This window comes from Gambusia affinis, linkage group LG16, assembly GCF_019740435.1.
Source record: "Gambusia affinis linkage group LG16, SWU_Gaff_1.0, whole genome shotgun sequence".
Classification (NCBI taxonomy): Eukaryota; Metazoa; Chordata; class Actinopteri; order Cyprinodontiformes; family Poeciliidae; genus Gambusia; species Gambusia affinis.
This window is the reverse complement of record NC_057883.1, coordinates 22,439,251-22,457,751: the sequence shown is the minus strand read 5'-3', so window position 1 is coordinate 22,457,751 and position 18,501 is coordinate 22,439,251. Positions and strand designations below refer to the sequence as shown.

At 39.3% G+C, this 18,501-nt stretch overlaps 1 protein-coding gene across 1 annotated transcript in view; it reads right to left on the bottom strand.

Annotated features, from left to right (window-relative positions):
- Window positions 1-13,655, bottom strand: part of asap3 (ArfGAP with SH3 domain, ankyrin repeat and PH domain 3) — a 36,137-nt gene extending 22,482 nt beyond the window's left edge. The window contains exons 1-5 of the mRNA XM_044142054.1: window positions 13,237-13,655; window positions 7,296-7,368; window positions 3,508-3,653; window positions 1,882-1,956; window positions 217-266 (exon numbers count right to left, since the gene is read on the bottom strand). Coding sequence (XP_043997989.1) covers window positions 217-266; window positions 1,882-1,956; window positions 3,508-3,653; window positions 7,296-7,368; window positions 13,237-13,362 — 470 coding nt within the window. The 5' untranslated portion in view covers window positions 13,363-13,655. The remainder of the gene's footprint in view (window positions 1-216; window positions 267-1,881; window positions 1,957-3,507; window positions 3,654-7,295; window positions 7,369-13,236) is intronic.
- Between the last annotated feature and the right edge of the window lie 4,846 nt (window positions 13,656-18,501).

The following is an 18,501-nucleotide window of genomic DNA, read 5'->3' as shown; positions in this document are numbered from 1 at the left end:
AGGCAATCTGTTACACTATCATTCTTTTAGTACAGGAGATTAAAGAAACCTTTATAATAAAATATGCATTGCTTTTCTTCCATTTTCCTATATAGCACAGCAAATGGATATGATAGATCAAAGTTTGAAAAAGTTTGTCTTTCATTCAAACAGTTTTTTCTCAGAGTAAACATCAAGAATGTTGCAGCATGAGAGCAAAAAGATGAGCGTAATTACAATTTTATGTCATAATCCTTCCAACTTTTCTCCATGTGTTTCTTCAGCTCCTGTAAGAGAAGAGAATAGTTTCAGAACAGAGACGTAATTCCTTCGGTTACGTCAACCTGCGCGCCGTCTTGGATTTCTGTGGCAATTTGCCATCCGCCACAGTGACAGAGAAACAAAGTCCAGTCATGGAGTCAGCTGTTCAAAGACAGGGCAGGGACAAGAGTTTACCTAAGCATTCGTCTGCTGTTACTCACTGGTTTGTTGGCATGGTGAATCAAGAGAACTAAAATACTGAGCAAGACACGTGAAAGCAACACTGAGGCAGAACCAGGCTTTACTCAAGCTTACATAATCTGTACAGAATCGGAGATAATTTATTGTCTCTGTGTAGGAAAATAATATATTAATAACCTCATAAATTATCACCCATATTGGGTGTACATAGTCATATATGTATGTATGAATTGCTGTTTTGATCTATTATTTTATTTCCTGTAAAGTTGTAAAGCTGTGCAATGTGTGCAAGTGAACCAAAGTGAAATGCTTTGTTTGTGCACGAAATCTTGGCCAATAAAGCTCATTCTGATTTTATCATCCATCATAAAATTATGCTTTTTCTTAATATCATTTAATGCTCCATTTACTTATAAAGAATTTCACCCTAAAAGCACCCATTTTAAATTTTTGGTAGGAGTCCAAAGATGTAAACCAGGGCTGAAATGATTAATCCGATTAATTGTGATGAATCAATTTCTGAAGTAATTTAGTAGTCATTTAATCGATGACAGACTAAGATACATGCCATTTGCTGAACAAAAAAACAACATATTTAGAGCAGTAATTAAGCCAAACTGTACAAGAATATATATGTTTAGAATTTAAGATAAAAAAACACCTTCATCTGTAAATATGTTTTACCCAAAACTCCTGAAACGCTGGTTCAAATTCTGCAAAAACAAAAATCTCATCCTTTGCCTTTCACACCTTTTGCTGTCCAATTAATCCGTTAATCCAGAAAAATGATCAACATATCAACCCTACACTGTATTGATGTTAAGCTGAGCTTTCCTCATGTTGATTATAAAAGTATTTTTTGGCTGCAGATCCTTTACTACAAATGATCCAAGAGTCCTCTAAAGGAATGCCATGTCATGGCATGTAGGCAATAAAATATTTTAAAAAGAATTAAATTATTTGTTTCCAAAGAACTGCATCCTGCCACTCACTGATGTGTTTTTTTTATATTTGAGAATAAAAACAAGAATATTACTGTCTTTGTGCAAAACATAAAACATGAGAAGTGCACATTGCAGCCAAATAATTAAGATATCATTGAAAAAATGAATTATTTCAGTTAAAAAGTGAAACTGATTCTTTTAGATTATTAATAAATTTAAAATTTGTATTTACGATCATTTTAATAAAAAGGCCTCGTGTGTTGCTGTTTACCTCATACTAGAGACTGAAAGAATTACTTTGGACAGCATAAAAATATTTTTCAAAGAGCTACAATAAATATAATAAATCCATTAATAAAGCTGTAATAATAAGGTTACAATTAATTTAAAGCTGCAATATTAGAATCTCTTCATGTCTTGGTAGCTGCTAATGCCATTTAAAAACTCTAGAAGTTGTTTTTGCTGAAGTGTTATTTGTCATGGTGTTCATACTCACTAATCTGCTGTCCCGGAGTTCAGACTTCAGCACATTTTCCAGAGGAAACGCCATGATGTTGTTGAGGTTTTGGACCTAAAAGATGAAATCAAACAGCTAATGACTAAAGAGAGTTTAAGTTTCCTTTACAACATCACACATGGCACCAATCAAAGAAAACATGGATCATTGCACACACACACACACACCCTTATACATGTTCAAAGAATTCACTCTGCATATTTACTATATTTCCCAATAGGCCTGCATTTCTGGGAACGAGAAAATGAGGTGCACTCATTTTGAACTGATGAGTCACCCAATGAACGATGTGAGGCTCCGTGTGATGCAACTGTGATGGTAGAAGTTTGGTAATGGTAAAGAGTGGGTTGTAATTAAGTTCAGATTTGGGAGGTCACAACATTTTGGTGATGAATTAAGGAGGAACAAACAGGTTCCCAAACAGGATGCACTCTACAGTCACAAACTACAGAAACAAAAATGAATCTACAAGAACCAAGTAGAACCTTGTGGTAAACTATTGAAAGGGTAAATTTTATAACAAATGATTATAATCTGGGGTTGCGTTTTTGGGGAGAACGTGAATGAAATTCACAACAGTCCCAAAACCTTCAGGGTTCTGCAAGGAGGCTTAAGATGATGCAACATCACAGTAGACCTAAAATCAACCAGAGTGGTTCCACTTTTCATCCAACACATTTGGACAAATTTTGTAAAGTATAGTAAAGTCAGAATGAGGTAGGCTCAAAAACTTTTACCCAAGAAGACTAAATCCTGTTGGTGTAGCAAATTGGTCATTGTAGACTTTAGATTTTTCTCTCAACAAGTTTGTTACACAGTTGAACATCATATGTGTCAAATTAAAGGAGGAAATAGTTTTAATCACTTCTATTTTACAAAAACCTGGAGTTTTGTAAGGGGTGTGAACACTTTGAGAGCCACTGTTCATGAGCGCAGCTGCCACAGTTTCCGGTCAACGAAGTAAATCAAATTGTTTTTTTTGGCTCTCAGCATAGCTACACATCTACAACCTCCAGGTAACCATGCACAGGCTTCTTGTGTTGCTTCTCTGGTAAACTGATCTTCCTCAAGATAAATAATGTCCAGCCACTTCCGTGAGTCGACTGTACAGCTAACCTTGCTGTGTTGACACAGCGGCCTGGACACCAGAAGGAAAGCTTTGGGTGGTTTCCAGAAGCTGAGGCAAGCAAGTTCATAACAAGTTTAATCTGACACAGGAAAACACTGTGAACATGTGACAGCAGATCAATGTATGCCTTAAATCACTCATTTAATCATTTAGATCCACTTTTAACATCTGTTAGGCATCGTCTCCACTGAGAGGCCCTGACTGACACAATTTGGGGAGAGGGTTTGGTGAATGTGTGCTGGTTCTGACTCACGCCTCACACATAGAGGCCTGGGATAAATTATCAACACCACAGAGACATCAGTGGGAGGGTTCTGGACAGTCCCAGGCAAAAGGTGCAGCTCATAAAAATCCCTTTCTTCACACACCGTTTGTGTTCAGGTTACACCATTCTTTTCATCTTTGTTTTGTCTCCGTTCTTAAGCACTCTACTGTCTTTGTAGTTCAAATTTCCATTTGCACTTTCTTCCCCTCACCAGGTTTTTGAAGAGGGACGTGACCTCTCTGGTGAAAACGGCCAAGTTCAGGAAGCCCGTGGAGATTTCATTGTTGTCCTGACTCAGGTGGCTGTTCCCCAAGTTCTCCATCACCTCAATGTACTGCTCTTTGTTTTCCACATGTGCTGAAAAAAAGAAATAAAAAAAGACACAGACAAGCAGAGCGTGAAGATTGACCCAGACAAAGAAAAACAAATTACTCAGACTTGCACTACAAGTTCAGAAAACTTGATGATGGCAGACAGAGTTTGACAAACATGTGGGACAGAATAGAGCAGCAGACATATAAACATCCATGTTTCTGTGGTTTATACGGCCAGGGGTCATGACCTTAGGCAGATTAAAGACTTGAATCTTCATGAGCATAAATTGGTTTGTCATTGGCAAATGTTTGTTTACAATTACGTGAGACATTTATGATCCTGTTATAACTTGATGAAAAACAACATAAGTACCAGTTTGGCTCATACTGTCTGTCAGAAGGTTTCATCTTAAAGAAAAGTTTAATTGAAAACAAAGAAAGTTAAAAATCAAAAATGAAAATAATACTTCTGTTATTAGTGGAGAAGTTTCTGGGTTTTGTTCCAATCAAAGTAGCAGTAATTAACCAAACAGACATATAAGATGGTTCAAAACAGACAAGAAAAAGCTTTTAACTTGAGTTTTATAAATCAGCACCAGGATTTACCCTGAACCATCAAGGGGGAGTTTTTGAGGGGGAGGATTTCTAATTCTTACAGACTGACTTCCTCCTCCATTTTGTTTCAGATATTCCCCAGTGCAAACTCAAGGGTGTTTCCAACTGTGAGACATGGAACATTTTCCACCTGCATTGCACATGTTCCATATCGCACATGTGTATGTTTCAAAGTAGTAATCAAAATTGTTGATTCTGTGCAAGCAATTTCACTTAAAAGTCAGTGGAAAAGTGTAGCAATTAAAAAAAAAAAAAAAGAAGTCATTGCAGATTTTTGAGTTAAATCACTTTTAGGGCTACAGGAGAAGAAAGAAAAAGCTACTTTCAGGACTAAATCCCATTGTTTTACCTAGAAACATCATGCAACAGTGTTAAAAATCACTTCATGGTGTCAAAACGTTTTCAGCATCATCAGACATTTAATAAACCCTGAAAGAAACATACCGATGGGCATTAACCACACAGGGCTGCCATGAAATTATGCGCCAAGAAAATGATGCTTCCATGTTGCTTTCTGGCACCAGCAGTGTAGCATACAGAGTTTGATCCCTATATAAACCGTACAAACAATTGTTTGGTCACACGGAGGCACTAACAGAATGAATAAATAAAGTGAAGCACTAATGGGACAGAAAAATAACATTCCCAGGCCTAACGTTGCAGAACACTGTACATTTCCCCTCACTGATCTAAAGTAAATATGAACCATTTACAATGGGAGTGAATCAAAAATGTCCCACATAAGTCAAAGACAACAACTGGTGTTCATGTGTCACAACACCTCCTTCATTTTCTGGAGGTTGGAACAACCTAACCTCCTCCCAACGTCCCAGTTTTCTGTGATGACGTTTTAGCTTATTGCAGGATGTTAAAGACCAATTAAAAAAGTTGCATGAAGGTTCTAAACTACACACTTGTCTCTCCTTTCCCATCCTCAAAAAGCAACAACACAAAGCTCCTCATTAGCAAAATATATGCACAGTTTATTACATGTTTTCATGAAGTACGCTCTCTATAAAACCATCATTTATAGTTTTATTGCTGAAAATAAAGGCTTTTTATTTTTGCAACAGGAGCATGTTTCCATTCCCTGTCACACTGAGTGAAGTAGGAGACATGACGTTCTCTCTGTCAGCTGACGTAATTTCTATAAACAGTGTGAAAACTGAAAAAACAAAAATCCCCAGATAGGGCGAAAAAGGCTTTCACCTCAGTTATTCTAACTAGCCCCAAAAGAGAAAGGAAATCAACATTTACCATAACATAACAATGGAGAATTATAAAGCAGGTAAATTAGGGCAAACATAAATGCCAAGAAACTTTGATTTTCTAAATAAATTCATGAAACTCACAGAGCTAGCAGCTGAATCACCAAAACGCCTGAGGGTGATTTTTCAGCCGACCTTTAAAAGTTAAATACCACCAGAGAAACTCTACACTGACTGGTCTGCAAGAACACACACAGAGTCACAAACCGCAGCAATGTGGAAGAAAATGTGTACTTAGAGTCAAAGTGAATGAAAACAAGGCGTACCTCACAACGTGTTATTGCATGTGTGACAAGGTAAGGGGTCATCTGACCTGCACATGGGGGAGGGGAGGCTGCACAACTTACCCTATTTATGTAGAAGTACTAAATAGTCCTATTGGCCTCCAATCATCACACTACCGGAACTCCTCCATATGATTTTACTTAGATAAACAGGAAGAACATGGAAGTAATGACGGACTTCTACTCTGCACATACGGGAAAGCCGCTGACTGTATCGGGTTGCCTAATTCAGTGCAGCTGCCTGGTTCTGGCAATAAAAAAAAACGTTGGATGATTGAAATAGGAAGCAGGATGTTAACCAGAGAAAACGGTTTTCTGACTGCGTTACTCAGTTGTTTTGAACATTTCTGAGAAAGTGTTCACATCCGACATATTTCTGCTGAATTACGCTGCAACAGTCTGCATGTCACACTCTCAGTAGGAGAACAACCTGCGCTGCTGGACTTCAAGGTCACTGAACTGAGCAGCGGATTGTTGCCAATGCTTCACATGACATTTACTTTCACACAGGCACTTCTAAATCACACTCCCTCTTTTTAATAAAAAAGCATTTACAATTATCATAATGCACACAACACATCCTCAGATGGTGTAGTAAGATAAAATATGTGGAGGCTTCCCAAAGTACTAAGCCGTTTATCTTGCAATAATAAAGGCTGACATTTATCCCAAAACAAACTACTAAGTAGGCATGCTTTCCATCTCTATGAAGTAGAGATTATGTTATTTCATCTTCTTCCTCATACAAAGGGTGTGTTATATGAAGATTGAAACGTCTTACAATACTATTTTAGATTTTGTTTCAAACTTGTCAACTGCTAGTATTCACACTTGTGAAGCCACAAGTTGCCAAAGTTGCTGAGAGGTTATTTTTTCCAACCCCAAGTCAACTTTCAAGACTTGAAGGGGCAACTCCAAGACAAATATCAACTCAGTCAGGGGCAATGCAAAGTCACTAATATAAAGGAGGCAAGTCCAAACTGAGTTACACTTTTTTAAGGGTTTATCAAGTCTAAAATCATTGAGATGGAAGTTAAAATCATCTTTCAAGTCAAGTCCCAGCACTTTGAGGGACAAATCAAAGTCAAGTTGAGTTTGGTAGAGGCACAAAATGGGTTGCATATCTTTCAGGGACAAGTCCAGGACAAGTTGCATGTTTTAGAGTTTTTCCAAGTCTAAGACAAGTATCAACTCTTCGATGTGTAAATAAAAGTCAAGACCCAAGTCTTTGGGGATCAAGTTTAAAGTGTGCAAGAGGAAAATCCAAAGAAGTCACATATTTGAGTGTCAACTATAATTAGGTTAAGATTATGTGAATCATAAACAGCAACATTGCCAAGTGTTATTGCCCACAGATAGCTGTGTTAAGATTTCCATGATGTGATTCTTTGCTGCTGTTTGTGTAAAATTGATGCTCGGTTGCTGCAACCTATCAATGCCACACAGAGCGACTGCGACCATGGTACCCCTCCTGCACCGCCCCCTCCATGGTGATGGATGTATTGTTCAGGTGCTTACAGAGTCCAGACGTGTGTATAGCTTTAATTGTCTTCTTCATCCTCTGCAGAGTTGAGTTGTCCATCTCCAGACACTGCAACACACACAGAAACAACATTTACACACACAGAAATCAAACAACTGACTAATCTACGTGTTGGGAAGATAATCTGACGATCGTTCAGAGAGACATTTGAGAAACCCTGTCTGCCTAAACTTCTCACAGTGTGTGACTAAGGCAGGCAGGTTTTATCCAGATTACTGTCTTGGCTTGGCATTCACAGCTCCAGATGATGCAAGTGCAGTTGTGTCACTAGCAACTTTTCAGGTTTAGGCTGTGCTTGGACGCAGACCAGAGGCAGGTTTCTACCTGGCTCCACTCTGAATGAGCAGTAAACCTTGTTTAAACCACGAGGTTTGAACCTCACAGGCCACTTGTTGCAGTAAGATAGTGTTGAGACTCCACCCAAGAGGCACCACAAATAGCTCAAAGGAGACAGTAATTTATATTTGACTGAGACCATGTCTTGTTGCATGTTGTTGTTGTTTCCCCAGCCCTGCCCTTCGTAGTTAAGAACTCTCCCTGTATGTTGATTTATTCATCAAAAAGCGCAAATGTTGGGTGTATTTATGGAAAGCTACAGTTGGAGAATGGAAAGTGTTTTAGTGAAAGTTGCTGCCTCAATTGAGCTTACTTTGTTTCATAAACTGGACACTAAGAAATGTTGCATTTTCTCCAGCCACTTCACAAGGTGAATCTGTTCAATCACATGGCAGCAACTGATCATATTTATCTCTCCAGACATGGGAAAGATGACATACTGAAGTTCAAACCAACATCAGAACAGAGAGGACAGGAACTTAAGTGAGACTAAACATGACATAGGTGTTTGTGCCAGACTAGTATTTCAGAAGCTGTTGATTTACATGGATTTCAAATAACCATTTCTCTGGAGAATAGTCTGGACAAATAGAAAATACTCAAGGAATGGAATTTGTAGGATTACAAATATCTTGCTGCTGTGAGACGAGAAGAGCAGACTGGTTTAAGATGATACAAAGACTCAGATTAAGCTAAAAAAACCTCTCACTACAATCAAGGTTTGCAGAATATTATTTATCTAGTACACATGCGAGCACAACACCCTGAAGAAGACCTGCTACAGCAGCAGACGACCATGCTTTTTGACATTTCTGTCAGCTAAGAACAAGAAACTGAGGCAACAATTCATACAGACTTATCAAACAACGACAAAAGGAGAAAAAAATGTTTCCAGGTAAAATTAGTTAGTTTTTCCATTGTCACTCAGACGCACCATAAAAACATGAATCCATCTTGTTCTGTATCAACTTTTAAGACTGGTGGTGCAAAAGTTTGGATTTATTTTTTGGCACACTTCATAGATTCAAGGCTGTTCTGAAGGAGAAAAATAAAACCCAACAAAGATGAAGTATATATCCTTAACCTTTCTCTGACTTTATTCAAAATAAGAAAATTGCATCAAAAATTGTGGGAGATTTTAGTTTTATTGAAGTCAATGACTTGAAATTGTTAAATATATTTCATTCTATGAGTTAGTCAAGGGAAATCTGGTTAATTCCAGTCTCTGCACAACTGGTGCATCTCTGCTTTCCCTCCATGCATCAGAAAAGTCAAGCTGACCAGAAATCCAGTCCTTTCTGCAACAGATAAGGAGCTCTGCCCGTCTCATGTGATTAAACTTTAAAAGCTACAAAGTCTGTTTGAGAGCTAATCTGTGTGTAGCTGACATGTGATCCAGTATTTCCTACATTACATACAGAACTCTATGCCAAAGTTTAATCCCAAGAGAAACTTTTAAATCTCTTTTCATATCCCTTTAAAGGACAAAAAATACATATTTTCTTTTTTGCTATGATCTCTCTGAGTCTTTGCCTCTAATCAGGAGAGATAAGTAGCAGCCATATTGTGTGCATGTGTTTGTGTGTGTGTGTGTGTGTGTGTGTGTGTGTGGTTTGGGAGTGGGGGGGTTAAATACCCTCTGTGCCCTAAACCACAAACATGCCCACACATTCATCCTCGTCATTAATCAAACTTCTGCTTCTTGGGCAGACTAAACATTATATCCAGTTCTAAAAAGTGTGTTGCCCTTACATCTGTGTGTCTGTATTGCACACATGCAGGATTCCAGCATGGCTCTCCCCACTGAGCTATTTCTGTCATGTATTTTCCAATAAATCATGTCCATAAAATAAGGAACCAAAACCCAGACAGCTGCAAATAACTGGATTCTCCAGTCCAGCTTTGCTTCATTGTTATGGTTTTAGACCAAAGAACTCCTACAGAAAACCTTAAAAATGTTTTCAGTCTTATTAGAATATCTGCACTGAATGCATTATTTTAGGGAGTTTTGCAGGACATGAATTCATTTTCTACACAAATTAGAAATTCTCTTTTTTATAAAAAAAAAATAAAAAATCTGGGTGACTAGCTGATGAGATCCCTAATGATCTATAATGTTTTGTCACAAGATGAGAAAGGATGGGCTTATGTGTGTGTGCACTTGAATTTTTATTTTCTGGCAGGGTTCATGGTAACTTCTCTCTCCCCGTTTCCTCCTTTGCCTGAGGATTTCTGGGAGGAGACATTTCAAATAAACAGAGCTGTACACAGAGGCCTCAAACAAGTCTGAAGCCAACCCTGCAGTTCAAAAAAGCAAAAAAACAAAAAACAAAACAAAACAAAAACAACTGGCCTTCGCCATCATGCTTCCTAACCAGGACAAACACAGACAGCATGATTAAAGCCACAGGCACAACACTCTGTCAACAGGTGACACTTTTTGTGACATGTGGCCAGTGTTTGTCTGATTCCTGGTCGATCGAGGATGTCCAGTTCATTCCTAAAAGGCAACATTAGTTTATGTAACTTTTACTGCCCTGATGATGCAAGTCAGTCCACTCTGAATGCTACAGAGCAGTGGTCCCCAACCTTTTTATTACAGCGGACCGGCCCAAGCCTTCGTAAATGTCCTGCGGACCGGGAGGGGGGGGGGGGGGGGTGCGCGTTGTGAGCTGGCGCAAGACACAACCCTCGGCATCCGGTGTACGATTTTCAAAATAAAAGCACCTCCCGACGCAATACATAGAACGGACATATTTAATTATTTTCTGCCCGGTACCAATTGGTCCACGGACCGGTACCGGTCCGCGGCCCGGTGGTTGGGGACCACTGCTACAGAGGACCAACATTCAGCCCCTTTTTCCTCAACAATGTAAGAGTGGAAAACAGGCAGAGGCAATAACAAAGCAGAACAGCATGGCCTGGTTTCTGTTATTAAAAAATAGCAAGGTTTTTAAAAGTTAGCATTTGAAAATAAGATTTTCCTTCATACGGTTTATGAAATGTACAACTTTTTAAATCAAATTTGTATATTTAGAGTCTGATCTGTCTGTTTTTGGGGATTTTTTTTTTTTTACAACTTTTCAGCTCACAAAAGTGAAAAAATATTCTGTGTTAGAGAAAGTAGCTTTAAATCTAACATAAATTGATCACTTAGACATTTATCCTCATTTAGTCATCAAAGCATACAGCTTTTTCTGAGATTTATTACGCTTAAAACAGTGCTTAAAAAGACAAAACGGTGAGAGTTTTTGATTCATCCAGTAAATTAAGAACAGTAAAATATTCTGATTGTAGTCTAAGGCAGTGTTTCCCGACCCGGGTCCTTAAGGCACACTGCCCTGCATGTTTTAGATGGTTCCCTGCTTTATTACGACTGATTTGGCTGAATGCAGTTCAGAAAACACCTGCCAACTGAAATCACCTGGGCTGAAGCAAGGAGATACCTGAACCATGCAGGACAGTGAGCCTTGAGGACCAGGGCAGGGGAAACACTGGTCTAAGATGTTGTACTGTTTCTGCACAATTTGAATCAGATGGTTGAAAGAAAGCCCCGCCTTTGTCCTTCTTACTAGAAAGAGAAATTCAGCTGTCTAGAAATCTTTACAGTGACAACAACAAGAACTGACGTGGAAATTAAAGAAGTGCTCAGAAGTAACCTCAACCTTCTACAAAAAGTCAAGTGGAAAGTAACATGTCTACTACACAGCTGATAATATAGCTTGACTAATTATTATGAATTATGTCATGTTACATGTATATCATGTTTCGATGACAGAACACATGAACCTGTGTCGTTTCCACTGATGTCAGACAGCCTAGAGGTTTATTAAACTAATATTTTGTGATAGAAAACTAATTTATGTTGATTTTCATGTTTTATCTTCACATTTCAAAGTTAAACTAAAAGATAAACAGCATGTCAGAGTGTGACTCTTCTGCTGCAAAGATCCTCAGCAGAAGCAGGATGCATGTTAAGCAGTACTTTACAAATAAATAATGGAGTCATGTATGTTATTGGCAAGTTTTAAAAAAAACTATATTTTACAATAAAATCTGGGAAGCTCTTTTTTATCTTACACTTTACTTTCAGTTATTGTTCTTCCTCTTTAGCAAAAGATATTTCTAGGCTGTACAGTGGAACTGTTGGCAGCATGGTTGCCTCGCAGCAAGAAGGTCCTGGGTTCAATTCGCCGCCTGGGGTCTTTCTGCATGGACCTTGCATGTTCTCCCCATGCATGTGCAGGTTCTCTCTGGGTCCTCCAGTTGTCTGCCTCTGTCCAAACACATAACTGTGCATTGCTCCCGGTAATTGCCCTGAGGTATGAGTGTGTGTGCATGATTGTCTGCAGGATGTTGCCCTGTGATGGACTTGTGACCTGTTGGAGGTATCTCCTGCCTCTCACCCATCAACTGCAGGTGATAAGCACCACCTCCACCTCCAGACTCTGCCAGGAGAAACGTGTGGAGACAATAAAGGGATGGAAGGATAACATCTATAAAGAATGGAGTTATTTCCAAATAACTTCTGACTGGCAGGTCTCAGCATCCAGCAGCCTCAACAGTAAAATGTTTTAAAGTTATTCTGTTCTATTTGATTTACAGAGAGTGAGTGACATACAGTATTGCTATAACATTTGTTTGTAAACTAATAGAAGAGGTTAAATTAAGACTTTACTTCCAAATCAGACAGTGCAGTAAGTCATTCTAACATTCTGTTTTACTTTGTTTATTTAAAATGTACAATTAGCAATTAGTAAGAAATATATACAGATGTTTCTGATAGCAGTAAATGACTGAGATGGATTCAAAAATGGGAGAGTAAAAAGGTAAATGCTTCAAATGCATTCGTTATTTTTCATTTTTATTAATTTTCACATTCAAGATTTATTTAATTAATTTTATATTTGTTGTGACATTTAATTTAGTTATTTTTCTATATTCTGTGTTTATCATTTTTTTTATTTACTGTCAATTATTTTAATCAAACACTGATTTATTTTTATTTATCCTGTTATGATTGTGTAATTTTCATCATGCAAACTGAGGAAGAAAAAGCAATATTGGCTTCAAGAGTCATCCAAAAAGAAAGAAAAAAGAAATCAACAACATATATCGGAGATCGGTTATACTCATGTCAAGTAAACCTATAGAGGAATATCTCTAAGTGGCATTATTATGAAATGACTTAAAATGACACAAACATTAAAAAATAAGTCTGTAAAAGTTCCTCTCTATTCAAAATTGTTTTCTCTTAAATTAAAAACACGATGCATTTAAGACTATCTGACAAAGAGGAGCAGCAACATTAAAATGCCCCAATGGCCCCCTCCTGGTGACGCCACTGCTTTACCTCTGGATTGGATCACTAACTTATCTGCTGCTTTGACACCCATCGGTTTTATGGAAGATGAAACCGATCAAAAATCTGAAGTGGGCATGGATCTTGAAGGCGTTTCAAAAATCCGTCCACAGGTGAGTGTGAGCGGCCCATTACCTGCAGCGGCACCGCTAAGAAAGCGGAGCAGGTAAACAGGCAACACGGAGGTGAACAGGCTCCCCCCGCACCATTGTTCCTACCTCTTCCACGGCTGAGACGGTGCTCTTGCAGTCGCTCATCTTGGACTGGAAGCTGGAAGTCCCGGGCGAAGACAAATCCTCGTTTGTCAACTCGACAAAATCTGAAATAGTTATTCGCTCCGGCATGTTTCTAGAAAGAAAGGGGCTCCGAAATTCACCGAGCGAAATAGTGTGCCAAAGTTTTACGCGCGCATTTGATTCCCATTTGAAGAAGACGTGGAGTCTGTTTGCTTCGCTTGCATTGAAACAGACAAGCTCGAAAAAATGTATAGTCCTTCAAAGAACCGGTTTTGCACAGTAAAGTCACCTAAAGGCAGAGCTGAGGTCGGACTGGATGTACGCTCCACTTAGCAGAAGTGTGCGCCTTGAGATCCTTCTGCGCGTTCCGGGAGGGACGGAGGGAGGAGGGACCTCTGGGGAATCACGTGGGGAAACTTTCTGGCGCAGTGGATCAAGCAAGGTTGTCTCTTTCATTAATACCTCTCATTTCTATGCAAACTCCTCAGAGCTTCAAGAGCGGTCGCCATGGATAAGCAGAAGCCTCTTTCACGATGTGAGCTGCATAAATTTGAATGAATAAGGTGAAGGAATTAAAAGCTGGGAGAATAAACATTGTTCATCAACACTGAGTTTCTCTTTTAATTTAAGCTGCATGAAACGCAAATTTGTTGCAAAAATCCTGGCTGTATGGAGGTTTGCATGCAGAGTTCTGGACATGTTCGTATCTTGGCTAAGACTCAAGTTCCTTATTCATGCTTCACAAAAGAGACGCTTTTCATTGAAGCAGAGTTGCTGAAGTCCCTCCCTCCCCAGCAGCCCCTGCACTGACATTTCCTGAAATATTCAGAAAACAACCAGAGAATAAAAAACTGGGAGAGAGGTTGAAAAAAAAATACCCTACAAGAATATGTGGTACAAGTCCTGCATGCCTGACATTGTCAACCCTGTCAGCTCAAAGAAAGGAGGCGTATCAGTGAACATTACCTCAGGGTGAGCAGCAATATCATATATTTTAAAGTAGAGATGATAGGAAGAAGCTGCATTATTTTTCTGTTGCCAACAGCAAATTCTGCAACAAAATATACAGAGAAACAGTTCCAGCTGTGGGGAATAATATTCTTGTTTTCTCTGTGTTCATCTACGTAAAAATAAAAACAAACAACAAAAAAAACTTTACTTTGTGAAATAAAGGTTTTATTTGAGTTGCTACTCAACAAATGCAAGAGAAATTTGCAAGCATATTCATAACCCAGAACTTTTATGCATTTGGTTACATCACATCCACAAACATCAATGTATTGTATTTGGGTTTATAAAAAAAATCATGTGAAGTTAAAGGAAAAATATACACATTTATTTTATTTTACTTTTTTTTTTTGATGAATAGGAATCTGAAAAAGTGTGGGGTGCCATACAGCATCTTTACTCTGAAACCCCAAAGTACAACCCAACCAATTACCTTCAGGCGAGATCAGAGAAGTACCTGAGTGGCACACTGTTACTCTGGAGGAGCTGACAAGATCAGTCGCTCAGGTGAGGGAATCTGTTGGCAGGACAGCCATTAGTCAAATGCTCTACAGAGCTAGAGTGAAGTTCATGGTTGCAATGAGCAAAAATGTGGAAAAAGTCATGAGATGTGAACACTTTTGTACGCCTCTTATCTCGTGGCTCAACTATGTGGCCTTCCAGTGGATCTGCTGTTAATAAACGCAAATGATTTGCTTTTTGTTTACTAAATTACTCAAACTCATAGAAATGTCTAGTTTTTTATTCCTTGTGATGTTGCACAAACAAACATGCATTAAATATAAAACTGAAAGTGTCCAGAAGCTTTTCAAACACTTTTCTCTGGAAGAGCTAAAACGTCCATCCGAGTGCAAACAACCAGTCGCCTCATTTTCCCCCAGAAGTTTCGTTTGAGCAAATAGAGTAAAGTCTACAAAGTGAAAGTTGTAAAACTTCCTCTTTAACCTATTAATCATTATGCAAAAGCTCCCTCCATTATGGAAGTGAGGCAATATAGTAAACAGCAGCATACGTAGATCTGGTGACCCACTTTGAACTCCTCATTTGTTTGCTGTGTGTGTTTGAATATTCATTCGGGAGAAGAGAAAGACAAATGGACGGGTTAGATCCGAGCACTTTGTACTGATGCATTTATCACCGCTGTGAAGGGAGTGCTAAATATTTGTGTCGACATTTCCATTTATGCATGCACACATGCAGAGGCTCGCAGCGTCCCAACAAAACGCTCCTTCTGCTCCGTGGTGGCCTCATGTGAAGAAGCTATGTCTTTGTGTGTTTGCCAGCTTTTCAGCCTGGAGCTCATTGTAAAGTTGTGCAAATTGGTCTGCTCAGGCTGTGAATGAAGTAAACCCATGGATTTAGAGGCAATGGAAGAAAGTGTCAGGCTGTTGAGGATTTATTTATTTATTTTCAGGGAGAAGAAGATCTTAGCGCTGGGAAGGTGAACCACACGTGAAGAAAAGGTGGAGTGAGAGAATAAAAGAGTTGAAAACAAACTGCATTGGCTGCGTTCCTAAACTGAAGTGACTCATTTAAGGTTTACCCCGTTTGTCTCCACCCTTTTCTTAACACCCCAGGCTTCACATACATAGTCAATTCCCATGTCAACAAACTCTCTGCTAACACTGCTTACAGTGACTTTACTCTTTCCTTCCATTTCCAGCTAATAAATCACTAATATCTTTGCAGTGTTAGGTATTCGTCTCAGCTTTTCTTTTTCTCTACAATACAAGCATCTTTCAGTGAGGGACGGTTCCTCCAGTGGGCAGGATTTCCGGGCTGCATGCTTCCCAGCAGCCCGGGGCAGCAGCACTGGGTTCCACTTTCCAGCCCAGATTGTTTTGCTTGTTGACTCAGCTCTACAAGTCCTGTTATCAATTTACAACCAATGTCAAGGAAAGGGGCCCAGGCTTACCGTAACACACCCCCTCACCAGGTCAGCACAGATTACTGAAAACAGGAGGGAAGGAGGAGGAAAATGGGGAAAGGGGATTTATTGTTCAGCTGGAGTATTTCAACTTGCTGCAAAAAGACAAAAAAAGACCTGGTGGTGCTTTAAGCAGACCATGGGGTCTGATTCACAAATTCATCTTTTGCCTTGTTAAAATGTATTATTCTCCACTAAATAAATTAGCAGCATCCCTTTAGTCCAGTGCCATGCATGCTCCAGGTGAAAATACCTGAATATAACCCTCTACCCGTGTCGACAAGACAGCAGCAAACAGAAATATTGTCTGCTACCTCACCTGGTATGGCAACAAAAACTTTTTGAAACAGGAAAAACTTGTTTTGTGATTTATATGAACCTTTTATGACAGACACATTTTCACAATGCAATAGTGATGACTGGGAATTTCATCAGAACACATTTTTCCCATCCAGTAAGCCGCTTGTTACCTGCTAAAGTGAGCAACATGCTGGGAAAATGTCATTCATATAAATGCAGCCTATTATTACATGAACACTCAGGCCCTTAACAATGAAAGGGAATATCATAGTTGCCAAGAAGGAACAGGTATAGTGAGAAGAGGAAGGGCCTAAAGCTGAGCCCTGTGGAACTCCCTAATCACACAGGAGATTAGTGATGAGGGTGATGGCAAAGAGGCCTTCCAAACTCAAAATCTCCAAGCTTATCACCAAAGGTAAATTATCAAAATACCTGTTGAAATATACCAAAGAAAAGTTGCTCAGGAATTATTAGAATGGGTTGATGGCTCTAATGAAGCTCTTTTACAGCCAACATTTATTGAGAAAGCTGTAAACAATAGTAGAAAGACCATTTTTGTGCACATTTTAATAAAAACACCCCTGCCTTTTTGAAATACTTGTGTAATTTTCAGGGGGAACACAAATAGTCATTTCTCTGGTTCGAACCAGAGAAAAATAAAATAACAGTTTGGCACTTCTAATGGCAGCATGATACATTTCTAGAAGGAAAGGAATGTTGTCCTGAGGGATCTGTAGCTTCTGCCTGAGGGAAAAGACTCAAAGGGTCATTTATGATCCTCTTGGCCTCCTGTTGAAGTTTATGTAAATGTTTCTTAGAGTGGGTCATGCAGTCCCAATCACCCACTCTGCTGCCCCCATCACCTGTTGGAGGTTCTTCTTGTCCTCTCCTCTCTTTCCACTTGTTTTGAGTAAAGTTGTATTCCTCTAAAGTCAACTATTATCTTGTTGTATTTAAGTCCAGGTTGTTATTGTCACACCAAGTTTCAGATGCTGAACCTCTTCCCCATGGGCATTGTTGTCTTTAATTAGTCCTACTGTGGTTGTGTTGTCAGCTAATTTTATGATCGTGTTAGGAGAGCAGTCATGAGTACAGAGAGTAGAAGAGAGGACTGTGGTGGCCCTGTGTTCAGAATGAGAGTAGAGAAAATGTACTTTCCCATCCTGACATTCTGGAGAAAGTCCAGTATCCAGGTGAACACTGAACTGCTACGGCACAAGTTGTTCAGTGTTTGAACGGTGTGTGTGGACGAAAACAGCATCCTCACATGAGTGTTTCTGTTTTCCAGGTGTGTGAGGACAAAATTTCATCCAGCCACAGATACTTTCGCCTCCAGCTGCTGCAGCCGTTTGTGCCAGGCTGAGGCGTAACTGAAGTGAGCTGCTCAGGTCTTTGAGGGGCATATAAACCTCATCGTCAATGCTTTGTCTGTATGCAGCGCCTGACACCTCAGTTCACTGTTTCTTGTTAAACACAGCAGCCACCCTTGGCAGCATGTGTTAATAGACACTTAACAGACACCTGTATTTGGGTCAGACAAGCAGACACCAGAGAGAACTGCTATGGCTGAATGTCTGAGGCTGTTTATTATTCCTCCAAACACTCCCAGCTTCCATAAACCTCAGGCTGTGTGACGTCACACGAGGAGGAGAAGCTGGTTGCTGAGCTTGCAACAGTAAGCAACAAAACAACAGTAGTGAAAGCAAGAGGACATTAATACATGGGCTTGTCTCATTGTATTCACAAACTTTAATGTGCTTTTAACAGAATGTAAAGAGACTGAAAAATAAAACCTTGTTGAAATGAAAGGAATACAATACATGGCTTTCAAATTTGAGACGCTTGACATGCCTTTGTATTCAGCCCAATATTTTACTTTTTGGGCTATTTGTAAAAACTTTATCTGTTGTGGCAAACACAGATTACAAATATGAACCCACCACTGCAGTGGTGAAACACAGTGGTGGCTGTAACATGCTAGAAGCAGGTTAGAGCTAAAGGGGAGATAAAAT